Genomic DNA, 26718 nt, shown 5'->3' on the forward strand with positions numbered 1-26718 from the left:
GGTACAAAAGACAAATCACTTACTCTGTCAATGTAATAGTGCTGGACAGAAGATTTAGTAAGTTGGACACTTACCGTGTAGAACAGAAGATGAACAAAATGGAGCCGTGTTCAGATTGAAATCAAACGAAGACTGTGAAGCAGAGGGGAGGAGCTTATTTTACTCCCAGCAGATTTGATTCAACACCAACGCAATCAACTTTGCGAAATAACTCCAACATTGGGCATCATTTAAGTCGCTAAATGTTAAAAAAACACTTAATGAGTTAAAATTAACTCTGACACGTCTGAAATTTTAACTCTCTAGTTTTTGCTGTGTACATTTATAAACAATTGTATTATTTAAGTATGTTTTTAATACATAGTTCAGCATATTTAAATATGCTTAGTGGCTATAACAATAGAATAGGAATGGGATATTCTGATATCGATGTATGAATAGTATATTACAAAGCACACACCCGTTCATAATTTATTTAATAAATTATTTGGTAATATCAATACATATTTATATAGCTATACAAACACAAATAAATAAAGTTTAATAATGGCACAAATAAATAATGATTAATACTGAATAATATATATTGGATACATGTTTATATGTATGTAGAGCTCGGGTCCTCTACCAGAGGCCTGGGAGTTTGAGGGTTCTGCGCAGTATCTTGGCTGTGCCTAGAGCTGCACATTTCTGGACTGAGATGTCTGATGTTGTTCCTGGGATCTGTTTGAGCCACTGCTCCAGTTTGGGGGTGACTGCCCCGAGGGCCCCAATGACCACAGGCACCACTGTGGTCTTCACCTTCCAGGTCTTTTCCAGTTCCTCTCTGAGGCCCTGGTATTTCTCCAGTTTCTCATGCTCCTTTTTCCTGATGTTGTAGTCACTTGGTATTGCTACATCCACCACAACGGCTTTCCTCTGTTGTTTATCCACCACCACAATGTCCGGTTGGTTCGCCATTACCATATTGTCTGTCTGGATCTGGAAGTCCCACAGGATCTTAGCTCGGTCATTCTCCACCACCTTTGGGGGTGTTCCCCACTTCGATCTCGGGGCTTCCAGTCCATATTCTGCACAGATGTTCCTGTACACTATCCCCGCCACTTGATTATGTCGTTCCATGTACGCTTTCCCTGCCAGCATCTTGCACCCTGCTGTTATGTGCTGGACTGTCTCAGAGGCCTCCTTGCACAATCTACACCTTGGGTCTTGTCTGGTGTGGTAGATCTGAGCCTCTATTGCTCTGGTTCCACCCCAAATCCAGCACCCTGAGACTATACACAAGCCGTAAGGAAGGAGGCAGAGAACTAGTGGGTGTGAGAGCCACTGTCCAGGATGAAACATCCAAGATCCATAAATACATCAAGGACAAAGCCTCAACGGACGATGTGCTCAGCGAATGTCTCAGGCAAGGGGGAACAGAGGACGAGGTGCTGGAGGAACCATCATGGGAAGACAAGCCCCTACATGGGATGTACCACCGACAAATAACTGAAGTGGCTGATATCAGGAAATCCTACCAATGGCTGGAGAAAGCTGGACTTAAGGACAGCACAGAGGCCCTCATCCTGGCCGCCCAGGAACAGGCCCTAAACACCAGAGCAATAGAGGTTCAGATCTACCACACCAGACAAGACCCAAGGTGTAGGTTGTGCAAGGAGGCCTCTGAGACAGTCCAGCACATAACAGCAGGGTGCAAGATGCTGGCAGGGAAAGCGTACATGGAACGACATAACCAAGTGGCGGGGATAGTGTACAGGAACATCTGTGCCGAATATGGACTGGAAGCCCCGAGGTCAAAGTGGGGACCACCCCCAAAGGTGGTGGAGAATGACCGAGCTAAGATCCTGTGGGACTTCCAGATCCAGACAGACAAGATGGTAATGGCGAACCAACCGGACATTGTGGTGGTGGATAAAGAACAGAGGAAAGCCGTTGTGGTGGATGTAGCAATACCAAGTGACCACAACATCAGGAAAAAGGAGCACGAGAAACTGGAGAAATACCAGGGCCTCAGAGAGGAACTGGAGAAGGCCTGGAAGGTGAAGACCACAGTGGTGCCTGTGGTCATCGGGGCCCTCGGGGCAGTCACCCCCAAACTGGAGCAGTGGCTCAAACAGATCCCAGGAACAACATCAGACATCTCAGTCCAGAAATGTGCAGTTCTAGGCACAGCCAAGATACTGCGCAGAACCCTCAAGCTCCCAGACCTCTGGTAGAGGACCCGAGCTCAGAGGATGAAAGAGACCACCCGCGGAGGGTGAGAAGGGAATTTTTATAAAACGAAGACATTTTTGACGAGGTTAATGACAAGTTGTCATAATGAAGACATTTTTGGCGAGGTTAATGACAAGTTGTCATAATGAAGACATTTCGAATAATGTCAACTTTGTATTAAAAGTGTCATTATTTACCGAATGACGCTTTATGACAACAGTCATAACTATTCATGAAGACTTATTGATGTTCATGACAGGTTTTATGTCATGTTTATGACAGTGTCATGACAGTCTTATTCAACCCCCTTCAAATAAAGTGTTACCACAAAGTATGCTGATCTGACAGAACACCGGCTTGCGGCTGAAGTCGCGCCCATAATTGACGCAAAGCATTATGGGGCGTAGGAATAAGGTGGATACGGTTTCATTCAGAACCCTGTCTGATAGTTTCTCTAGGTGCCTGTTGTAAAGGCATTGGTGGAACACATGTTACTGTTATTTTTTATATTGCCCTTAACTAAACAAAAACCCAGTGTGGTAGCCACAGTGATTTACATTGTAAATATATATGGTCTGGATGTTGTAGGGTTGCTACTCGTCCCGTATTTCGCTGTTAAATGTAGCGTCCCGATACGGGACGTTTTCTACAAATGTGGATGTGTAATAATAAAGAAATGGTCCCCGAGTATTTTATATATTAGGCTGCCCCAGTCATTGTTTCACTCATGGTGTTGGTTTCTTGGTAACACACACTAGCCGACACGCAGTCTGTACACAGTGTACAGTCCCATCCCCCCTTCTTTAAATATATAGGGACTGGTCCCTTGGTAACCCTAGTCGAACCCCCCCCCACCTCCACCCCTCCACGCGCTTATGAGAGTAGGACGACGCTCATTAGTGGGCGTCCCTTATTTTGATTTCTCAAAGGTGGCAACCCTAGGATGTTGTGCAGCTGGATTGTTTTTTAATACTTTTTATACTTGGCTCATTTGTTATGATGCATAACCATAGCAGCATGGTGGTTTACAACAAGGAGCAGCTGATTAACATTGCAAAAGCCAGAAAAACCAAAGGAGTGGAAAAGGCGGCATCATGGATGCAAAGCAGAAGCAAAGAGAGAGAGAGAGGAGGAAGTTCAATTAATCTTTTCCATCAATCCTAAATTTCATTGTGCTTTTTGTACAATGACAATAAAGGAATTCTAATTCTAATCAGCAACTTGTGACCATTCGCTAACAAGTTGGATGAATTCCAAGCTCTGACAAGGGCTCAACGAGAGTGTAGAGAATGCAGTATAAAGTGTTTTACTGAGACATGGCTGCAGGATCATATCACAGACTCCAACGTCTCTCTGCTGGGCTTCCTGTACAAGCAGACAGAGATTTAAAGAGCAGCGGGAAAAGAAAAAGAGGTGGAGTAGCAGTGCTTGTCATTCAGGACATGTTACTGTGATGTGTCGCCTCTGCTGTCCTGACATGGAACTCTTGGCAGTTTTCCTTCATATTATTTACCAATATTACCAGTGTTATTTTGGCAATTGCTTACTCAGATGTTGCCTACAATGCAGTCATAAGTTCTGTTGTTGCTAAGATACAGACACAACATCCCAGTCCATTTGTGGCAATGTCTGGTGATTTTAATCAGGGCTGCACCAATTGCATTTTTCTGGCCGATTGCCGATTACCAAGCTCTAAAAAGGCTGACCTGCTGATCCCAATTTTGGCCAATTCCAATTTATTTTTGTCTGAAATATTTCTAAATTTAACAAAAAAGTTGCTGAGTGGGGTGACTATTGTTAACTGCAAATGTACAGATATGGCCTGGTGGCAGGTATATCTGTCAAACCTCTCACTGCAGAGCAGGAGAAGATAGAGGTTGATTTTTAGACCTTTGCTGAGGTAGATAAGATCAAAGAATAAGATCAGCTTCACTTGCAAGCATCGGCCGATCACTGATCTAAAAAAAATAAGTAAATCAATACACCCCTAGGGAGTATACATAGATAGACAGATCCTAAGCGTATAGCTACAGTACAATGGAAAATTACTTCCATTTTTAGAAATTTACGTTATCTCAAATTCCAATAACTGCTGAAAAATTGCTTCACAATTTCATGATGTACTTTTTAAATTATACCTTTGGGATTCTTTTGATTAAGCTTTAATATAGAAGGTTTTATTTAACAATATTAGAATTGTGATTTCTTTTTGTATCAAGAGAGTTAACTTGTTGGTAAAGCATTTTTACTAAAACAACTATTTAATATCCAGAGTTATGGAAACTTAATCTAAGGTCTGTTAGACTAATGTTCTGTTTTAATTCTGGACATTAGTAAGAATTCAAACTGAAAAAACTAAAGATAAGTGTCATGTTAGTAAAGTGATTTAAGTGAAGTATTTACTTCGGTTGGTTCTCGTGCAAAAGTATAAGTGAAGTATGAAGAATAGTTTTCAGTTGAGTTGCTTTAATTTGTTTTTCAGGTGTGGTTTGTCATTTAGAGCCAAGTTTTTTTTTCTTTTTGTCTTATTAAAATGACTCATCATTTCCACCTGTTTTTTTGAAACACACCTTAGAGTTTTTACCTCTAACGTCAAGTTAAATGGCAGGTTTTGATATTGTTGGCTTGTAACGAGGTTTTCCTTTGGATTTAATTTTGCAGCTGTGACGTTTCAGCAATAAATGAGCTGCACCACGTTACACATGCAGATTTATTTTTGTTCAAGTGACAGTCAGACACTGGCTGTGTGGTTTCTGTTGTTTGCAAATGCCAGTCATTTAAGTGTTATTTAATATTTTCCTTTTGGGAATAAAATGATCTCTCATTGCAGTACACATAAAAGCAAGCTATAAATTGCTGCATCGGGTTTTTTTTCTCTCCATTTTGCAGGTGTTCAACTCAAAAACAGCAGAGCTGCTCAGCCATCATCAAGTGGAAATCAAACAGCTCTTTCCTAAGGAAGGGTAAGGCCGGTCATCTGCTGTCTGATGTTGCCTCGTCCAACTAATGTGTCCCTGTAATCTTCCTTCATGTCCAGATGGGTGGAGGAAGATCCCAAAGAAATCCTGCAGTCGGTGTACGAGTGCATAGAGCGCGCATGTGAAAAACTCACACAGCTCAACATCGACGTGTCAAACATTAAAGGTACAACAATTATACTATGATCGAGTATTAGGACCAGGCTAAGAAAAAAGAAAGAATTATGAGAATAAAGTTGTACAACAATAATCTTATTCTAAGAATAAGTCCAAATAATAACAGAGTAAAGCTGAATTAATTCTGTAATAAGGTTACAATATTACCAGTCAGAATAAGGTTGTAATATTAGAAAAATGATGTAGTAATTTTATGAGAACTCCTCCACAAAGGATAATAAAAACTAAAATGAGCAATGTTGATGTTGTGCTCTGGTGTTGGTTTTACAAATATAACTTGATGCTGACATGTTAAAAGATTATCATAAGCAGGACTTTGAGTCTGTTTCAAAGAAAGAACCACACAGACTTGTTAAGCTGGTTATGTCCAATCTTGATAACTAATGGAACTTTTTTTTTTCATTGAAATTATTTTTTTCTGTGAATTTTTGTGACATTCTTCTGGTTCTTCTTTCTTTTGGTAATGTTTAATATTTATTCTCCTAATATAACTTTATTCTCATAATTTAAATAATTTCTTTTAGTCAATCTGACCCATACTTCTGCTGACTCAGTGATTATTGATGGACATAAAGCCTTGCAATGAAAGACAATGTACTTTCTTTCTACCTTATAAACATCAGCATTTTGTGAAAAATGTAAATGAGAACATAAAACAGTTAATTGGAAGTTATTCATTAATCCAGGTCACAAAGCTAAAAGCAAATCCTTAAAGTTTATAATATTTATTAATACCTTCAGTGCTCAGATTTCCAAATGTTTGACTTTTTCTCATATGTTAAGCTGCATTCTACGTAATTGTCAGGCATCATGTTTAATTTGCTGCAGCTGTTGGAGTGACCAACCAGAGGGAGACTACTGTAGTGTGGGACAAGCTGACCGGGGAGCCCCTCTACAACGCCATCGGTACCAATCTCTATGGCAACCGTTTGTTTAATATGCTGTTGTACTGCGTTTGGAAGACAGTAAAAGGCATGTTTGGGAGATATAGTAGTGGCATAATCACCCTATTGAGGGTTCCAGGAATTCATATAAGGAATTTTCTTGCTCAGCTGATAGATCATTAGATTATTTGTGTGTTTCCATGGAAAGACTTCAAGAGAAATTCTTAAACATTATACAACTAGACATCATTAGTAGCATACAAAATTTATGCTAACGATTTGTAGCTAAATGTAGCTCCAAGTGTAGCTAAGAGCAGCGAATTGATCTGATTTGTTGTGTTCCTATTTAGTATGGCTGGACCTGCGAACTCAGTCAACGGTTGAGCATCTTATAGATAAAACTCCAGGAAGGGATAAGAACCATTTACGAGTAAGACTGAGAGCTGACTTCTTTCCCAGTGATTAATTGTTTTTATTTATTTATTTTGGTGTACATCTAATGGGGATTTTGTGTCACTGCAGCATAAAACGGGCCTCCCGCTCAGCACTTACTTCAGTGCAGTGAAGCTTCGCTGGCTGTTGGACAATGTGGAGGAGGTCCAACAGGCCGTGGCGTCTCACCGCGCCATGTTCGGCACCATCGACTCCTGGCTTATTTGGGTCCTTATAGATTTCCTGCATCACCTCTTTTGTAGAGATCAGTGGAAATTGTAAATGAATGGAGGAAACAATGTTTAAAGTTTTGAAATGTCTTCCTTACAGTGTTTGACAGGGGGAAAATCAGACGGAATCCACTGCACAGATGTGACCAACGCCAGCAGAACCATGCTGTTTAATATTCACACAATGGCCTGGGACGCAGAACTTTGCAAGTATGGCTCCTAAACTTGATTTTATTTTTATTTTATCATGTTGAAATAAGATTTATTTTGTGTACATTTATGGTTTTTGTTTTAATTTATGAGCAAAACTGCTGACGCGGCTCTACCAACTGGGTTTGTACTTTCTGAAGTTCAGATTATTGGACAGTCATGCACCATTTTTGGGATGTAATTCTGTAACAAACTTATGATAATATTCAATTAACATACAAGATTACAAATATATTAAATTATAAAGGTTTTAGGAATTTATTCTTTACAAATTTTAATAGAAATCTTGAGAAAGACTGAGCTCAGTTACATGTAGTAGTTTTGATGTGAGATTAATGTAAGACACATCACTAAAATAAATACCTTTGAGCCATCAGCTGCTAGTGTAAGAAGAAACCTGAATGGATTCATGAAGACAAGCGAAATACAGCAAAAAGATCTAAAGAGTCCAAAAAATGTACAAGAAAAGATGTGATTGTTACAAAGATCCATGAAAGTGGGATAAAAACATCTACATTCACACCAGCCCTGCTCAGGCCGCTTTCATCCAACTCCAGTCCGGTTGTGTACAAAGTCTGTTTCGTTTGGAGAGTGTGAATGTGAGCTCTGATCCGAACAAATAATTAAACTCTGGTCTGCTCAGTTGAGGAGCGGTTCGAATGAGGTAAGCGGACCAGAGACCGCTCTGAAAGTAGGAAGTCGACTATACCGCAGGGCATTCTGGGTAAATACAACCAAAACCAAAAATGTGCCAGAAATGCTCCAACCACTAAAATCTGGTGCCCAAACACCCAAATGGGCAGACAAGATGGCTTCTGAAATGACCAGACCTCAGTTCTGAAATCTACTTTAAAAAGCTTCTGGAAAAGACTACAAAAAGAGGCAGTATAACTGTAAAAACTATTATTTCTACTCTAATCCTAATCCTACAGAGATTAAAATGGAGGACTTCCAGAGCACAGAATGTTCTCCTAATTATATCTTTCATTGGTTTATTTTTTTAGATATTTTGGTGTTCCTATGCACATCTTGCCTAAAGTGAGGAGCTCATCAGAAATCTATGGCCTGCTGGTAAGACGCAAATTCTTTCTTTGTGCAGTTCAATTCTAAAAATGATCCTACTAATTTTATTGATTCTGAAGTGAAAAGGTTTTATCTTTTTGTCTTATGTAAGAAATGTTTTTTAGGTTGTTTTTAAGTGCATGAAGGTTGACTGATAAATTCTTTTAGGCATTTTTTGTGCAATTATCTCTCTTTTCCCACTGTTAGAAAATAAGTTCTTGCTGGGTAAGTGATAACTCATCCTCACTCTTTTACTCACCATGTAACCCATCTGGCTTTTCCATCACTGGCAAATAAACCACCATTCCAAAACTCCAAATGTGGAGGAAAGGTCTGCACCTTAAAAGCTATTAAAATATTTTGTGATTCCAAGCGATATTTAATTTTTCAAAGATCAAAATCAGTTTTGTCAGTTTAATTTTAATGTTATTTAATGAACTTATTTGAAAATATTTAATATTTAGATTTGATTGTACAGACTTTAAGTCTGCATTGATGCTGTATTTTGTTGTCTGAGTATCTAAATTAAATTAGCAAAAATTACAATTTATCAATAGAAATATTTTAGTATTTTATATAAATGTTTTAGATTAATTGATATATTACATATTGGATGAACTATATCAAAAATGATATTAGTGATTAGTGTGATATTAGTTTTACATTAGTAATATTTGACTGGAAAATGTAAACATGTCAGATATAAAAGTCAGATATTTATTAAAACTAGACTCTTACTATGAGACCAACCCTGGATCTATTTCATCTGTTGGGAATGTTTTGGATGGTGGCTGTTGCTGTTGACTGCTCTGCTGGTTGTCCTTCACACACCACTCCATCATCTCTTCACAGTTTTCCTTTCACATTGAATTTCCTCTATAAACTTCTAACCCTAATTTGCATGTGGGAGTGAAGACTTTATTTCCCAAAGATTCACCCTTCCATCTGCTGGTAGAAGTCGGCTGCTTTCCTGTTATTTGACTTTGTTTAGTCAAATAACAAGTGATTTATTTTCCTACGCCTGTGTTACCTGAGCTTGTTTATTCATCATGTTTAGACTTGTTTTCACATTTAATTTTGTCAAGCTATAACATTGTTTAAGATATGTTAACTTTTTTTTTTCCATTTCATTTTAACTGTAAAGAGTTGAACTGTTAAAACTAGAAGTTGATTGGATGGATCGGGTCAATAAGACCAGAACCAAATGCTGGATTTGAGTTGAAATTTGAATGCAGTTGCAGTTTCAATCTGTGTACATTTAAATTCTCCTCAGAATTTAATTTGAGATTAAACTCAGATTTAATTAAAAATGAATTAAAATTTTGTTTACAAATAAAAAATTGGATTTAAATCTTATGGATTTGATTTTCTGTGACAGAAAGCCGGGGCCCTGACAGGTATTCCCATCTCAGGGGTAAGTCTGTCATTTTTTTATTCTGAATATTCTTGCATACCTACATTTATTTAAACTATAATGTTTCTTTTGAACCAGTGTCTTGGTGACCAGTCAGCTGCTCTCGTCGGTCAGATGTGTTTTCAAGATGGAAGTGTCAAAAACACGTATGAGCTTCCTTTAACTCTGCTGGGTTTTTCAATTAATTCTTTTTTAAACGAATGGCCATCCTGTCTTTAGAAATCCAGCAACACTTTACCTCTGTTATTCCTTCAGGTATGGAACTGGATGTTTTCTCCTGCGAAACACTGGAACAAGGGTAATTAAGTTTTTATTTCAAACAAACAAAACAACAACAAAAAAGATAACAAAAGAGCATAAACTCCAGTGGTGTGTGTCAACTTTTAGCCCGTCATGTCCAATAACGGTCTGCTGACGACGGTCGCCTACAAAATGGGCCGGGACAAACCCACCTATTACGCTCTGGAGGTAGAGTAACATTTCTGAATTACTATCATGTTTGACTTCATGTAGTTCATTTTTATTCTACTGCAGTGTTCTACTGTGCCTCTTTGGCTCTTCTGACATGATTTTAAGTATAACATAAAATAATGCAATAACATGCATGTTTCATTTTTCTTCTAATTGTGTCCTGAGCTATGTGCTGTTTTTATATTGTTTTTCATAAATATCAACATCCCACAGAAGAAAATGTCTCCATCCTATTTTTTTGAAACACTTTATTCAGGGCTGAGCATTTATTCCATTGTTTATTATTTTATTGTGACAAAAATTTTCATTTATTGTCATGATAAATTCCAATATGTTAAGTTTTACCATTTTATCCACAATTTTTTCTTTTAGAGTATTGGTAAATATCAATAAATGCGAAAATGTGATTAAATTCAGCTGCTCTGTGCAGTTTAGTGACAGAAATCACTTATTAATGTGACTGGGGTCAGAAAGAAGCATATTAAATATTAGAATCACACAGGCATACCCAAAGTTACCTAAAAAAGAAGTAATGATAAAAATGACGTTATCGTCATTTTTATCATTATCACAATAGTACCACAAAACATTGTGATATCAACATCAATTTGTCCATTTTAAAACCTAAAAATAGCAATAAAATTGGTTCTTTTGAAATATGAGACATTTCCTGCAGTAGATATTCATCACAAATGAGCAAGTTGTCTTTTCTTTTTTTTTTTAAACATTTGGAGTTCTGTATTAGTTTATCTTTAGCTGTACTGGAGGTAAAATGACTCCTGTCCTAGAGTCAGAAGTGACATGCAGTTTTTGGATCATTTCTTTTCTTCACAAAATCAGCTTTTTTTCCCCAAGTTGAACCTATTTGAGTCAGGAAGTTGTCACTGAGCCTTTCTGCCTGTTTTATTTTCTGTCATCTTGTTGCCCAGGGATCTGTGGCCATTGCTGGAGCCGTGGTTCGTTGGCTGCAGGACAACCTGGGAATCATCAGCTCATCCGATGAGCTCGGTACTTCCTCCATCAATCAACCGCAACTTTTTTACATTGTTGATTCGCTTTAGATATATTTATTTTTTTGCTTAATGTTTCCTGCTTTTATTTCCTCATTTCTGCAGAGATGTTGGCCGGATCGGTCGGCACCTCCTATGGTTGTTATTTTGTCCCTGCGTTTTCTGGGCTCTACGCTCCGTACTGGGAGCCCAGCGCCAGAGGGTATGACCAACAACTTGTTTACGGCGCAGCATGATCAAGCAGCATTATTATGACTTCAGATATTTACTCCACAGGATCATTTGTGGGTTGACTCAATTTACCAACAAACGACACTTATCTTTTGCTGCCTTGGAAGCCGTCTGTTTTCAAACACGTGAGGTAAAGCTCAGCTCGAAAAATCTTTTCAGAAAGTGGGAAAAGAAAAAGTAATTAGAATAATTATTTGTCTTTGGATGCAGATCCTGGATGCCATGAATCAGGACAGTGGCATTCCTCTCACTCAGCTGCAGGTTGACGGAGGAATGACGACCAACAAGCTGCTGATGCAACTGCAGGCCGACATTCTCTGCATCTCTGTCGGTGAGGGAGACTCGGGAGGAAAATGGCAGCAGGTTGTGAAAATATTATCAGCACAGAATACCGAGGAATTATGAATTCATCCCACCATCGTTTAGATTAGCGGTTCTCAACGTGGGCGGTACCGCCCCCCAGGGGACGTTCAGAGTACGGCAGGGGGCGCTGGAGGACATTTTTACAAAAGGGGGGCGCTGGGATGCCTTTGGGGGGCGTTTGGTCGAAGGTAAACTTTACACTTTAAATGCACAACAATGCCAGTTTAGACTTTGAGCAACTTGGTAAAACTGTATTGTGTAACATTAAAACATGCTTGGCTGCAACAATATACATGGCAGCTCTTCTTCTATTCAGTGTTTGTTAGCTTCTGTTAGCTTCTTGGCGCAGCTCCGTTCTCCTGCTACTGGTAACTATAATCACGATACCCTGACTTTGTATCCCTCTGAAAAATGAACCCATTTAAATAAAGAAATCCCTCCATAGTGATACCACGATAGAGAGCGTTCATTTTATAGCGATAACACCGGAGCTGTAACTGGTCCGGTATGAAACTGGGGTGATGGAACAACACAGCACTTTTAAATTTCAATAATCAGAAAGCAGAAATTGTTTCCGTTGTTTCAACAAGGTTTATGTCAGTCTGCCTTTTCCCCTTCGATACGCTTCCCGACCGCCCTGCACCTTAGGGGCTTAAAAAAAACGATGCGCACATTGTGCAAAACTCTGAAACAGGAGAAGCGGGACATAAAACGAAGCGACGAACTAGATGTGAATTATGGCATAAAAACAGAGAATCCGACGCTGAACAGTGAAAAATCAACACATGATGTGAAACACATGACGATTAAGCGGCGCAGCAGGTGATGAGTGAAGATTACTGGTGGTGAGCGGCAATAAACAATAAAATAAATCTAGCAACAGGAAAGAAACTAAAGTGGACATAGCAATAAACCAAGAGAGGATAATTACTAATCAAAGGAAACTAAATGGAAATGAATGAATAACAAAGTGCAAGAATAAACTAAGAAACTAAAGTAAATACAGAGGAATAAACTGGTATGGCAAGACCTTTCGATCAATAACACTATTTTCAGATAAAAAGTAAAATAATATAGTTGAAGTGCCATGGGTTTGTTGAGACCACATCTAGTACTGAGAATAAATATATCTTACAGATCATAACAGTAAATAACTTATCACTTATTCATGTTTTTAATTAGATTTGATTAAGAACCAGTAAAACTATTAATCTATAAATCAATAGACAGGTCTATATAAAGATATAATCAATGTTTTTGTCTCATATTTCTATGGCATTAAAGGACCTGGAACTTTTGTTTTTCCACTGAAAGCTCTGGATTGCACACTAAATGCCATGTGGGTGAAGTTTTATGGATGATACTCTGATGTCCCATTCTCCTGAAGGCAGCACAGAGCTGCACCACCAGAAATTGACAAACACTGAAGTGAAGAAGAGCTATGATTAATGTAGTTACAGTTCTATCCATGTTTTAATGCTGCAGAGCTCAGTCGGTTTGCAAATAGATCAAAGTTTAGACTGGCATGTTGAACATCTTTTATCTGATCATTTTGTGGAATATTTAACAACTAGAAAATGGCACAAAATAAGAATATTTTTTCCACTCTGATTGGCTGCTGTTAGGCCTACCAATTTTAACTTGAATGTTCATTGCATTTTTCGTAGACGCCTGTGAATATAATTTCTATTCCCATGGCTTTGATAAAAATCAAAACATCTATAATAGTGATAGTAATATTAATGATAAATTAATGATCAGTGCAAAGTAGCCTACAAATTTATTTGGTGGGGGGCGGTGAGGGACCTGGATAAGGGCTAGGGGGCGCTGGCCCAAAAAAGGTTGAGAAACACTGGTTTAGATGATTACTGGACAAGATAAAATCTGCTTCTTCAATTAACTTAAAGACTGTGACCATATTTATTAGAACCAAAAAAGTATCCAGACCGTCAGGTAGATTGCAGTTTTCTGGCCGATCATCAGTCCTTATAAAGCCTGACCTGCTGATTCCGATTTTGGCCGATGGCAATTTTAAAAATGTATATTTATCTAAAATACTTCTGCATCATGAAGTGCAAAATACTCAACTAAAATGACTCGGACCGTACATTTACCTGTTGGTTCTGAAAATCATGAAACAAAGCTGGATGGACCTGGACCAACTTGGGTCTGTTATGTAAAATGCTAAAGTAAGGGTGTGATATGAAAAAGTCAAATATAAATCCATTTATGAAACATTTCTTAGATTTTTCTTTAGTAGAAAACAGAAACGAGAAACAATCTAGAAAATCAAAAGTTTTCAAATATTTATTTACTGAATTTATGAACCTTTTGGAAAACATTTGTACATGCATAGTTTTCCATAGAAAGATCTTCTTAGTTAGTAATGAATTAACAGTAATGCTGTTAGCAATTTATATTTTCCAACTCTCCAAAATGGGCAAAACAAGAAAATGTGATTTTTTATTTTTTTGTATAAGATGCTTCCTGTTTGATAGAATGTGATGGTGTAATGACTGTGTGAATGTAAATGTGGTGTTGCTGGTAGTGAAGCCGTCCATGCCGGAGACCACGGCTCTGGGGGCAGCCATGGCGGCAGGCGCGGCCGAGGGCGTGAGGGTGTGGAGCCTGGAGCCAGAGGACCTGAGCACCGTCACGTCAGAGCGTTTCGACCCTCAGATCAAACTGGAAGGTAAAAAGAACCAAACCATCAGATAAATCCCACATCTGTGTGGCTGGACATGGTCAGGTTGATGCAGCTGTGATTGTGGGATGCAGAGAGCGAGTTTCGCTATGCGAGGTGGAAAGAAGCCGTGAAGAGATCCATGAACTGGGAGACCACACATACTGTGGAGACTGAGAGCCGTGAGTGCAAATATTTGTATGTTTTCAGCCAATAATTCATGTAGCTTGATGCAATTAACCAAATGTTGTTCCAGTGTTTCCACTTGCCACACCAAACTTCCCTCCCTGTATTTCCAAATTATCTGCTTAGATCATCATGTCCAGATCTGGTCATGCGGGTTGTAGACGGCTCCCTGCTCCAACATGCATCAGTTATTAATGTGCTTCTGCTGAATATAAGCTGTTGAACAAATTTATTCCTTCATTCCAGCTGTCAGAAACATGCAGGACGGTTTGTGCACGCTATAGGGGCTGAAACTAACCTCTCTGCTGCTAATATGAGCCAATATGTGTTTAGTTAACTCATGAAACATTTCACCTGGTTGGAACACACAGGAAGAGCAATCTGGACTAACATCTTAGATAATTACTTCCCAATGTTTCCGTTTTGGCCTCAGATCAAAATCATCACATGAAACCAGGCAGAACCAGCTCCGACCTTAACTCTGTTAAAATCAGTGGATCCCTTTAAAGACCTGCTTTTGGACTTTAATTCTTGTTTTGAGGAAAAGCTGAAGTTGTTCCTATATAACTACCACCCTGAGGAACAAACTGCTCCAATAAACGATGAATCATGATGTAAATATGTGTTTGCATCTGCAACCATTGACTCAGGTTCTCCCTGTTCACTTACAGGTGGAACGAGTATCTTCAGCAGCATCCCGCTGGGATTCTATATCATTGGCAGCATGCTGATGTTGGTTGGGGCAAAATACCTCACAGGTCAGTCAGTCTGTTGGAATTTGCACCTGCAACAAAATAATGTGGAGACAAAGATAATACAAATGTAACTTTTAATTTGATTTTTTTTAACGTTTGAATTAAATCTTAATTTTAGTGAAACAAAGAAAAGAATTGTCACTTGATATACTATTACTTAAAATTTCCAAAAAAAACAACAAAAAACAGAAAACAAACTAAAGCATAAAAAATAAGCATTTCTTTTGACAGAGTAAAAATTGTCAATTGCATTTTTTTAACAAATAATTTAATTGTTGAAAAAAAGAAATTATCTGTTTGGTTTAAAAAAAAAGAAGAAAAGAACAGTTCTGAACAAACTTCATGACTGTCTTCAGTCAGGCTTATTCAGAATCTTTGTAATACAGACTGCTGCAGAAAGAAGCTTAAATAATATGAGTTTCCCTTTTGGCTCAATGGTATTTTTTAATTAAATTGAAGAATTATTTTACTTGGGGTTATTTAAGAAAAAAAGGAATAAGTATAAATTTCTCTTAGTTAAAAAACAACTTTTAAAAATCTCAAAATGATCAACCTGATGATAAACATCAGTTCCAAAGCAGGAAGTTGTCTTAATTTCAGATAATATCAGCTGTTCTGTGTTTCACTGAGCCAGCGTCACAGTCACACTTTAAGCCGGTTATTTTTGAGGATTAATTTGGAAAAAGATGTCAATCATTTGTCAACATTTGTCTTTTTTTTCCATCTAAGATAATGTTTGATCACCTAACAACGCCCATTGAAGCAAAGCCAACTGTGTTCAAGCTGAAACGTGATCCCCTGTTGACTCTGAAACCTGTTCTGTCATTTCTCAACCTGATTTCAGGTCGCCTGTAGTCCCAGAAGAGGCGCACAACAGAAACCAACGCCCGGCCACCACTCCTCCTTGCACTCTTTGCTCCCAAGCCATTCCGGGAGAATAAAGAATCCAGACAGCTCTGAAAAGAAAACGGTTTTTTATTCTACTTTGTATATCTGTAGCAGATTAGACCATATTGGCATGAAGAACACTAACTTAGCTAGGGTTTTTTCTACAGTGTAAATATGAATTTTAGACTTATTTATTGTGGAAATTAATTAAAACTAATGTTCTTGAAGTATGGGGTCTAATTTGGATTGTCACGTCACTGTTCACCCTGGACGTTTTGTGTTTTGCTGTTTTTTCTGTTCTGGTTCACTAGTGAGTTTTTTTAGAGCACTTTAAGTAATTCTTTAGTCTGGTACGAGCAGCGTGTCAACACGTTTAAATGTATGCAGCAAAAGGGAAGGAAGAGTTTTGATAAACTTGAGGCTTTTAGTAGAGATGAAGCTCCGTTTACGATAGACACCTCAGGAAAAAAATGAAGTAAAACTCGTATTAACTCCAAAACAACAAAAACTGTCAAATAAAATCTCACAGCTGAAATGCTTCACAAGTCTGAAACCTTGAAGTGAAAATATTCAGATCAGATGCTGTGAAAACATACAATATGCAAACCCTACCCACACATCTGAACTGCAAAGCAGCAGGATAGTGTGAGAAGATGATTTATTCAGTCATTTGAATAAAAACCTACGCTTGAGGAAATATTTTACTGTAAAAACCTGGACTCAATGCTGACTGACTTCCTTTCGCTTTGGTTCAGGTTTGAGGAGTTGAACATGTCAGTATTCACATCGCCCATTCTGCTCATTATCTGTACAGATCTGTGACTATATGAAGGGCCAGTGCTTCTGCTTGGTGCCAGAACAGAGGTGTGTGTGTGTGTGTGTGTGTGTGTGTGTGTGTGTGTGTGTGTGTGTGTGTGTGGGGGGGGGGGTGTGTGTGTGTGTGTGTGTGTGTGTGTGTGTGGGGGTGTGTGTGTGTGTGTGTTTAAGTAATGTAAATTCACGCTGTAATTTATTAAAACTGTGAAGTCCTTTTAAATGATGAGTTTGTGGTGTTTGTTGTGATATTAGAAACTGAAAGTGTTTTTTGTGTGTGTGACAAACAAATTCACCTTTCTTTTCTTGCTGTAGTAAAAAACATAAATTAAACCCCTTTTCTCATTTTTGGGACAACAAAACACAGTGGCCCACAGCTTTTAGGGGAAAAGAGAAGCAAACATACTGTTAAAATAATACACATGATCTCCATGCAGTAGTTGACTTATCCACATCTGCAGTCAGCAACACTGTATTGAACATTCAAATTGGGAAAGACAAGAAAACACCTGTTTAAATATGACGGGTGTGTCGATATTCATAAGCTACTTGACCAAACTTACTTCTATCACAGTTAGTAGATGCATCAACTGCTGTTCAAAATAGGAAAGACTAGAAAACATGTCACTCAGAACGTAGATCTTTGCTGATCTGTATGTGGTAGACCTGTTACTATACAGCTGCCCACAAATGGCTATCCACTGATACATAATTCTCTAAAACGCTTATAATTTTAATACTTCAAGCACCAGATCTACCTTATTTTGCTTTAATACAAACATTTGAAACAATCTATCACTAATTGTGGGTGAATTGATCCAAAATATAGGTAAAATAAATACTGATTCGGTATTAGCATCGGATCGATACTAGTGAAGTAGAGATTTTATTTTAATTTTGTATTGTAATTTCTCAACTCCAAAAAGATTTTGTCTTCATTCTTTCAAATGTATATATTTTATTGCACTTTATTTAGGAAAAATTCACATACTTGTGTTTCAGTTTACCATGTTAAGTATTTTTTAGACACAGACACATTTGTCAGAACTGTCACTAAGTTTTAGCAAAATAATAAGGAAAAAATATTAGGGACTTGATAACATATCAAGCATAAATCATTAAACATCTATATCAGCAACACTGGCCTTGTACAGTATTGGCATCAGATGGATGACAAAATATGCAGTTCTTCGGGTTTCAGCTTCCCATGATGCAAATTTTTAGCAAATTATTGTTCCACAGAAAAATCGGCAAAAAGGTGAATGCAAGAACACACAGGGGTTCTGTAAGTCACTCAACTAGACTTACTTATTACCACTGCTTAAAAAGGGGAAGACAATACTTAGGTTACCTATACCAAAAGTAAGACAAATTATGGAGGTAAAAGAGAAATCTGTACAAAATTGCAATGTTTATTTCTATTAAAATTTTATTTTCAACCCTTCAAAAAATGTCTGAATCTCCGCATACTCCAAACATCTTAAAAACAGAGTTTTATTGTTCAGTTCAGATGAGCTCCTCCTGCATGTGGGAGGGGAAATCCCCGCTACAGGAGGACTGGCTGGCTGGGAGGAGGAGTTTGTCCCAACAGCTCAATAAAACTTTTCACTTCTCAGACTGTCATGTTTGAACCAGTTGGCTGTTTGTGCTGCACTGTTGATTCAGAGGGAGATTGAGCCATACAGGTAGGTTCACCGCCCTGTCTTTGCAAGCTAATACACCACAATTATTAATTTAGTTTAGAAACAATTTTCTTAAGAAAAACCCTTTAACCATAAAGTAATTTCATCTGTGTGCTTTTCAGTAACCTTGTGTGCAAACAATTCAGCCTTTTTGCATATGAAATGATCTTGAGCTTCTCTTTTGACTATCAGGAAATACTTGGAACAGTTTTTATTGGAGTTTCATATAAGTTCATAAGTATTGCTTTGTTTTATGTAAATAAAGTTTTATGGATCTGCATTTACAGCACTGACTTTACTTTACAAGATTTATCTTGCTTTAAATGTGCCACTGAGCTACTTGATCCTTCTGCCAACCAGGAAGTTGGCCCAGGTGTGTGTGCCAGGGGTTGTGTGACAGTTGTTCCTCATTTTTAATCTTGCGTTGGACCGGTGTTTATTGCCTCAGAGTTAACATTCAGGTTTGTTGTTGCCTTCCAGGTGTGGAACCAGTGGAAAACAAGAGGCGCTGCTTTTCTGACGGCATCAATAAAACTGTCAGCATGTTAGATCATGGAGGAAGTAATTTGATGGCAGGTCAGGTTCTGTCAGCCTCCTTCAAATTCAGCCCCAACACTGAAGGTGCGTTCTTAGAAGCTCAAATAGGAGCTTCATGTTAAAATAAAATGTACAGTTAGAAGGCATAAGTATTTTGTATGTACTTTTAATGCCTTCTATTATTATTTTTAAAGTTGATGTGTTTAAAATTAGAAGTCCATAAATTTCTGTTTCCTTGAGATAGAAAACAAAATGAGACCATGGGCGAAACTGCAGTTCAAGTAAGACAGATGAGGAATTATCTTTATAAGTTTCTTTCTGACAGGAAATAAAATGAAAAAAAGAAAGAAATCAAACAGCTATGTTAACAATATTAGTTGAAATTGAATGTGTAACACTACAAACAAGTCTGAACTGTTAGCTTATTTAGCTAAACCTTCAGCTAAAATTGTGTAACATCTTCCAGAGCATCCCACTAAAGATTTCATTTCATTTATTTTATTTTGTCATGCTTTTCCCTTTTCTTCACTCTAACAGATTTATATTTAAATATAATACTCTATTCTTTATAAATGTTCCTCTAATAATCATATATGTTCTTAATGACATGTATATTTTTGCAGTTAAATTTAACTTTCCTGATAGTTTTGCTTCATGCTTAAGGTGGTTATGTGTTTTTTCTTTATACCAAATTCCCCGAACTTGAAAGTGCTTACATGGCAAATGGCAAACTTGTATAGGTTTTGCCTAATGCCCCCAACAACAGAGGTGTCCAAAATGCATTCATGGTCCCAGGGCTGATTTTGGCCCCGAGCACACTGATAGATGCAGATGGAGACTTCCTTTTAGTTTTTAATTAAGTCAAAATTATGGCAGACATTTAAAAATTTTCATAAAACAGAAAATTTTAGGTACAAAAAAGTAGTTGTCTGTTAATAACATGAATTTTGCAGTCTCTTTAATTTTATAGTAGATTAAACCACATCTATCCAGTGACTCCTACTCTTGTTGCTGAGAAGAGTAAAAGTCCTTTTTTTTTTTTAGCAAACTTGATTTCATTATTTTGATGACTTAAATCATCAAAATGTCAATTTCTGCTACTAAAACATCTAAGTACTTCATTTGTCTAATTAAAATAATGAATGTTAAAAAATACTGAATGCTTAATTTATTGTTGAGCAGTTAAGTTCCAGTTCTTTAAAAAAAAACAACTCATGAGTACTTCTGATTTGATGGTTTTAGTTCAGACATGTCTCTCCTACAAGTCTAAAAAAAAAACAATACAAAATCTGTAATAAATCTTGAGGTAATGGATGTTCTCATAGATCATCGTAACGTCCTTTTCATATTTATCAGATTTCTGCCACAAAGATTGGAGTCAGTAATTACTCTAAAAATGTGAGCTTTAGACTTCCTTTATTTGTTAGTATTATCTATCAAACGTTTAGTGGTTAGTAAAGCAACAAGAGCAAGAAAAATACTAATATGTTCAGGCATGTGACATAAGATCTTGTTGCCAGACCAAATATAACAACTTGTTGTGTAATTTCTATATAGAAAACAAAAAGATTAGACCACTTCCCAGATGTTTTGTGTCTGAAAAGAATCTCTGTTTTTCTGATATTGTCTTATTCGACTTATGATGGAAAATAGTATTAAATAAAAGTTTAAAATAAAATGAAAGTATCTTCATTCTTGCAACCAGTGTTTAACTGTTATACCTTATTTATTATTTTTCAGGTTGCATGATATTTGACGCTAAACCACAAGCACCCCTCCAGCATCTGCATAGGAAGACCACCGTAAAGGAGCTGCTAATAATGAGACGCCAGGTTAGTTGCATGACTTCATTATACGGCTGTCTAATCTTACTTTAGCTATAAGGAAACATTTAAGTTGCTAATGTATGAGGAAGAACAGCTGAAGGAACTAGGAACAGAGTACAATTTCTCCAGATAGTTATGCAGATTTAAAGGGTGTGTTTCTGACTGCATACTTTCTATTTCCACAGGCTCAATCTTTTATGAGTTTATGACAACTTAGGTCTGGTTTTCTTTCAGAAATGGAATTCGGAGCAGAAATGGAACTTGGAGCCTAAATTAAAGTCTCCCAAATACGAACCTATCGCCGCAGACATGAGTCCTCAAATGGCAACTTCTCCAACATCTCTCCACCTGAACTCCACCGCCTGCTTCATCCCAAATCTCCCAGAGAATGCCGTCATGGGGCTGCAGGAAATGCCTGTGCAGCTTCCTGCTCAGGAACACGATGTCCCAGCCTCTGGAGTGAAGATGACTCTGTTTCACTGGCAGATACAACAAGAGGCCAAGAAGGCTGAAGGCCTGTCTCCAGAGCAGCTCTGCATGCAGGACTCGGATGGTGACACGTATGTATAAATTATCATCAAAACAAATTAATATAACAATCTTTTGCTAAAGCTTTTTCTATGGTAGCATTAGTTACTGTTCAAAGATCGCATTTATGCTTGAGAATTATTTGTTGAATCAGGAAATGCTTTTTAGAATAGCTTTCTTCAGCTGCCATAATTCATAACCAGGAACAACAATATGGATCTAGTCCAAGTCCTTATCAACCTGACACTTACAAGAGCACGGTGCTTTAAGCTTGTCTCCAGACATGCCTCAGTGGCATCAGTGGGCCTTGGCGGCTACCTTGGGGAATGCCAAACCTAACTTCCGTGTGGGTGGGACCGTCCCTTCAAATTTTACAGATTCTTTAATTGAAGCAGCCAAAATGACATTGCTACAAAAAATATCATAAACTCAAGGATGTTTTCATATTAAATCCAAGGTTGATTGAAGGAAAATTAGGTGAAGCTGAAAACACACATTTTTTTAAATCTACTATCAAAGATGAAAGTCTGTCATCCCATGTCCTTTTGGTAAACTCTTAACTGTTTCCATTGTAGATTCCTTCACATAGCGGTGGCTCAAGGCAGGCGAGCCCTCTCTTATGTACTCGCTGCGAAAATGGCTAGGTATGGCTCCCTGGACGTGAAAGAACACAACGGGCAGGTATGGCTGCCGTCACAACGTCATTTATTCATATTCCTATCAAACGAAGCAGGGATAATGTTGTGTTCTTGTTGCTCAGACGGCTCTCCAGATCGCAGTAGCCACCAATCAACATCTGATCATTTCTGATCTTCTAAGTCACGGAGCGCAGATCAACATCAGGGACCTGTGGGGACGCTCTCCTCTGCATGTGTGCGCAGAGAAAGGCCACTATCTCAGCCTTCAGGTAAAACGGTTCTTCTTTAGTAGTTCAATCAATTGAATAAACTGATAATTGCATTGCTTTTTAAAGAAAAATAGATTTTGACTAATCCCACTCGTTAAAATGTACCATTAAGTAAACTTGGAGATTTTATGTAGCAATCAGAAGGAATTTGCTCCACCTACATCTGCAATTATGTTTTGGCTCAAGCCAGAGACAGAGCTCTGAGACAGAGTGGAACCTTCGTGCGAAGATGGAGCCCATGGCTGTGGGACTGAATAATCAGGAAATAAGAGCACAATACACAGAAACCTGCTTGTTTTGGCTGCTGTCTCATCATGCAAATCTGAGCCGTTTACCTCTGATGACACCTGAACGCTGCATGGGCTATCACCATGACAGCAGGGCTGGGGGAATATGTAGAAATAACTCTTTTGGTGGATGTCTCTTCATGCAATGTTATTTTTTCCTTAACCTAAATGAGAAAGAGCTTTAATAGTACTATAAATTTAACAAAAGAAAACCTTAGGTGAAGGTTTGACAGTGTACACATGTTTGAGCTAGTTAGATAAGCATTCAGTTCAGGTTGTGACACGATATTGCAGTCCAAAGTTCATGTAAACAGGCATAACAGTCCAAGTTAATGAACTCTGGATTGTAACACATTTTAGGAAATTTAACACTGAACATTCAGTCTTGTATTTAATTCAGCAGGGAAATATATCTGTTGAACAAATAAAAATCCCAAAACTAATTCTTTAATCAATTTAAAAAGAAGAGAAATGACCAATTACCAAAACCAACAACTCACAACTTTAACAGACAGAAATGGGGCCCCTATTGCATCGTATTTATATCCCAAATTAATCAGCCAACAATTATAATTAAAACTGTAAATATTAAAAATGAAGAGCGAGAGGGATTCACCTCTTGTTTTCATGGTGTTCAATCAGATTTCCAGATGTTGTTGAGACTGGAACGTGTTCAGGACACGTCTGTCCACAGATGACTGGACTATAAACAGTCTAAACAAAGTAACATTAGGTTATCTTTCGTCAGATCTGTTTGTGCAACACCTGATTTAGATCTGCATGTAACTGTTGACAAGCCGCTACAAGGAAACCCGGCTTGAGTAGAAAATGCAAAACCGTCCACAGCAGCTCTGTGACGTTGAGACGAACTCTTAGTTAATTTATAACTGAACTCTGTGAATAAAAGACCTTTGACTGCTGATGTAAAAAAAAAAAAAAAAAAAAAAAAATCCTAATACACTTCCTGTCCACAGAGCATCTGTAAAACCCTGGCAGGGCGTGGCCCATCAATAGATGTTGAAATGTTTAACTATGACGGTAAGAATATTAATCTACTGTATATTTTTAGGGCTTTGAGGTATTCTGAAATATGACTGAATCTGTCGTGTCTTGAAGGTTTAACTCCACTTCACGCCGCGGTTTTGTCTCACAACGCTGTCGTTAAGGAAGTGAGACACCTGGAAAACCCTTGTCCATTCATGATCTCAGAGCTGGCGCACAGGAGGCGCAGGTTTGTGGAGTGCGTAAGGACTTTAATGCACATGGGCGCCTCCTACGGGACAAAAGTAAGTATTGCAGATGTTGGCTGTTACACGACCCGTCAGATTTATGAGTTTTGTTTTGTCACACCTAAATTTTAATGTCTAAAGATAACTCGGAGGTCACGACTGCTGATGAGTCGTCTTGGCACTGTTGAGAAATCTGTTGACTCTTCCTTGCGTTCTTGTTTTGGAATTGAAGGGTTCTGAACTATTTAAAGTAATTGTTGGGACTTTGACTAGGACCCATTTATTCTTTCTTTTAACCTTTCTGTTGTCATCGGGGTCAAAAAGGACAAAAATATTCCAGCACTCTACTGTAATGATGTAGAAACATTTTAGTAGCAGCTAAATCTACTTTCTTTATGCCTGAAGGATCTGAAAAGTGGAAGGACTTGCCTTCACATGGCTGCCGAGGAGGCAAATATTGAGCTGCTTCACCTTTTTCTTGAACAGCCAATGTCTCTTGCTGTTGTAAATGTAAAGGTAAGCATAAAAGTAAAGGAATATAAAGTTCTCCAAATACCAGTCATAAAATGATGTATTTTCTTCATGTTCCTTGGTGAGAATTTTCTTCTTTGTGTCAGACGTTCAGCGGAAACACGGCTCTGCACATCGTCAGCTCTCTGCAAAATTACAGAAATCAGGTGGAGGCCGTGAAGCTGCTGATGAGGAAGGGCGCCGATTCCGGAATGAGGAATTTTGAAAATGAGCTGCCGTGTCAGCTGGTGCCTGAAGGATCGGTTGGTGAAAAGGTAAACACCTGAAAGGAAGCCCAAATCTTTCAGATTGACACCACACAAACACTCTTACAATAAAAGAAAAGGCTATTCTGTCTTATTATTTTTGTAGTTTGTAGAAATATTTTGTGTATACTAAGGACAGATAAAAAAAAGAACCCTTACAGTGATAAATGTGTGGCTCTATCTTAGTAAATTATCCTGTAATTGTCCTGTCCTCTTCATGACTGAGACAGTAACTCTCCCATTTGTTCTCTTGTGTTTTGCAGGTGCGACAGATCCTGAAGGGAAAGTACGGTCAGGTTTAAGTAAAACTCCAGAACACTGTCAGTCAGACAGTCAGCTTTATCATATTGGAAATTTGCCCAGAAAAGGCAGATGATTGTTGTTTCAGTGAAACACTCCCATGCGTTCGTTACTATGTAATGTGTAGACCTATTGGGGGGTCTGTACTATGAAGTGGGTTAGCTAAAGTTCATCTATGGGTGTCCAGACGTTGACTCCATTTACGGCAGTGAAACTTCTGCTGGAAATCTAAACCAGGATCCCTTTGTCATATTTAGCTCTTAGCTATAGCCACACATTGTATTAGATTGAATTTTTTGTTCTGGAGCCCAAACTTTAGTCTTTTATTAAAGGTGCACCGATTTATCGGTGACAATTTCCTTAATTTTGGAACATCGATGATCGGTCGATTTTTACATATGAAGCTGATCTTATCTACAGATCTTATCTAGCTTGGCAAAGGTCTAAGAATCAACGCCTGTCCTCTTTTGCTCTCCAGTGAGAAAGGTTTAACTGACAGACTGGCCCACCAAGTTATGTCTGCAAGTTTATAATTAACAATAGTGATCCCATTGTTACCAACTCAACAACTTTCTTGCTATACTGAGCAACACTTCAGACAAGAAAAAATACTATCAGCCAAAATCGGAGTTAACAGGTTAAGCCTTTTAAAAGATCGGTAATCGGCCAGAAAACTGCAATTGGTGCACCCCTAATTATTTTATAAATTTGCTCTTTTAGTCCGTTTTACATTCCACGACTCTAAAATCCAATACAGGACTAACAGTGGGTGGGGAGATTAATGAATGCTATCCCCTACATGTTGCTTTTTGCCCCAACATGCCATTTTATATCTACAGCAGGTCCTGCTCCAGTTTTTTTTTTTTTTTTTTTTTTTCTGGATTAAGATTTGTTAAGATTGTGATCTAATTGTTAATCCCACTTTGTAGAACAGACCCTATTTTATTTTTTTTAACATTTTGATTGTTGGGATTTTGCAGAGAACTAAAGTCAAGCTAATAACCATTTATAAAGTTATAAGTAGTAGTATAACAGTCAGAAATAAGGGAATAAAGTCATATTAGAAGAATTAAGCAATTTTGAGAACTCTTCCATAAAAAAAAAGAGCTATTGAAGTTATTCCTTTGAATTGGTTTTACAAATAAGGAACAACTTAATCTTTTAACACATTATTATCAAATGGTCAGTAACAGGACTTTGAATCAATTGTTCCCATTTCAGAGAAAGAACTACAGACTTGCCAAGCTGGTCCAGTCAGATCTTGATAACTCTAATGAAGTCTTTTTTCTTCAAGACTTTTTTCCTCTCTATATGACTTTATTCTCATAATTTAAAATGGAAAAATAAATTTTAATTAGTATAGGATTTTGGTGGTGGGGAGTTTGTGGTTTATTTACAGGTTTGTGATATTGGTGGCGGTGTCATTTTATTATAAACTTTAGAATATTATCTGTACTTAACGTTTGTGGGTTTTGGTCAAATTTGAATCAAGTCACTGGATGTGGGAAATATGGTGGTTTTTATTTTGCAGTGAATAAGAATTGATCTTCTGTGGCTGCAAGGTGATGTAAAATGCAAATAAACATTTTTCTCCCCTGTGTTTATATCCAGTTTTACCCAAAATAAGACTCAAACAAAAACA

At 37.8% G+C, this 26718-nt stretch overlaps 2 protein-coding genes across 5 annotated transcripts in view; both read left to right on the forward strand.

The window, feature by feature from the left end:
• The window catches only part of LOC106909475 (glycerol kinase-like), a 29386-nt gene extending 12159 nt beyond the window's left edge, over positions 1 to 17227 (forward strand). Inside the window, exons 2-21 of one of the 3 annotated variants that reach the window (XM_088015296.1) lie at positions 5107 to 5180; positions 5255 to 5361; positions 6201 to 6278; positions 6607 to 6686; positions 6779 to 6916; positions 7019 to 7128; positions 8133 to 8199; positions 8398 to 8415; positions 9569 to 9604; positions 9683 to 9750; positions 9860 to 9902; positions 9992 to 10072; positions 11005 to 11083; positions 11191 to 11287; positions 11362 to 11446; positions 11527 to 11647; positions 14228 to 14371; positions 14458 to 14544; positions 15220 to 15306; positions 16148 to 17227. In XM_088015296.1, the coding sequence (XP_087871422.1) occupies positions 5107 to 5180; positions 5255 to 5361; positions 6201 to 6278; positions 6607 to 6686; positions 6779 to 6916; positions 7019 to 7128; positions 8133 to 8199; positions 8398 to 8415; positions 9569 to 9604; positions 9683 to 9750; positions 9860 to 9902; positions 9992 to 10072; positions 11005 to 11083; positions 11191 to 11287; positions 11362 to 11446; positions 11527 to 11647; positions 14228 to 14371; positions 14458 to 14544; positions 15220 to 15306; positions 16148 to 16158 (1611 nt within the window). In that variant the 3' untranslated portion in view covers positions 16159 to 17227. Of the gene's footprint in view, positions 1 to 5106; positions 5181 to 5254; positions 5362 to 6200; positions 6279 to 6606; positions 6687 to 6778; positions 6917 to 7018; positions 7129 to 8132; positions 8200 to 8397; positions 8416 to 9568; positions 9605 to 9682; positions 9751 to 9859; positions 9903 to 9991; positions 10073 to 11004; positions 11084 to 11190; positions 11288 to 11361; positions 11447 to 11526; positions 11680 to 14227; positions 14372 to 14457; positions 14545 to 15219; positions 15307 to 16147 lie in introns of those variants that run through there. The other 2 variants (XM_088015301.1, XM_088015307.1) reach the window with 2 other exon arrangements.
• Positions 17228 to 18558: 1331 nt separating this feature from the next.
• On the forward strand, positions 18559 to 26716 carry nfkbiz (nuclear factor of kappa light polypeptide gene enhancer in B-cells inhibitor, zeta). Of its 2 annotated transcripts, none has more exons than XM_014975841.2 (11): positions 18559 to 18689; positions 19167 to 19307; positions 20964 to 21055; positions 21284 to 21609; positions 22153 to 22258; positions 22338 to 22484; positions 23746 to 23809; positions 23888 to 24057; positions 24406 to 24516; positions 24618 to 24785; positions 25040 to 26716. In XM_014975841.2, the coding sequence occupies exons 2-11, from the start codon at positions 19229 to 19231 to the stop codon at positions 25076 to 25078; spliced, it is 1302 nt and encodes a 433-aa protein (XP_014831327.2). In that variant the 5' UTR covers positions 18559 to 18689; positions 19167 to 19228; the 3' UTR covers positions 25079 to 26716. The 2 variants fall into 2 exon arrangements, with proteins under 2 accessions (XP_014831327.2, XP_087871438.1); XM_088015312.1 differs by lacking the exon at positions 18559 to 18689 and adding an exon at positions 18700 to 19059.
• The last annotated feature ends 2 nt before the right edge of the window (positions 26717 to 26718 follow it).

This window comes from Poecilia mexicana, unplaced genomic scaffold (genome assembly GCF_051168715.1).
Source record: "Poecilia mexicana isolate PSO_F unplaced genomic scaffold, ASM5116871v1 scaffold_2, whole genome shotgun sequence".
In the NCBI taxonomy this organism is placed as follows: Eukaryota; Metazoa; Chordata; class Actinopteri; order Cyprinodontiformes; family Poeciliidae; genus Poecilia; species Poecilia mexicana.

What these genes read in the sequence shown, in the direction of transcription:
- nfkbiz (XM_088015312.1), top strand. Translation starts at nt 18,849, where the DNA reads ATGATCTTGAGCTTCTCTTTTGACTATCAGGAAATACTTGGAACAGTT. An exon ending in ATTCAGCCCCAACACTGAAG is followed by an intron (nt 19,308 to 20,963) that starts GTGCGTTCTTAG and finishes ATTATTTTTCAG; the next exon opens with GTTGCATGATATTTGACGCT. An exon ending in TGAAAGAACACAACGGGCAG is followed by an intron (nt 22,259 to 22,337) that starts GTATGGCTGCCG and finishes CTTGTTGCTCAG; the next exon opens with ACGGCTCTCCAGATCGCAGT.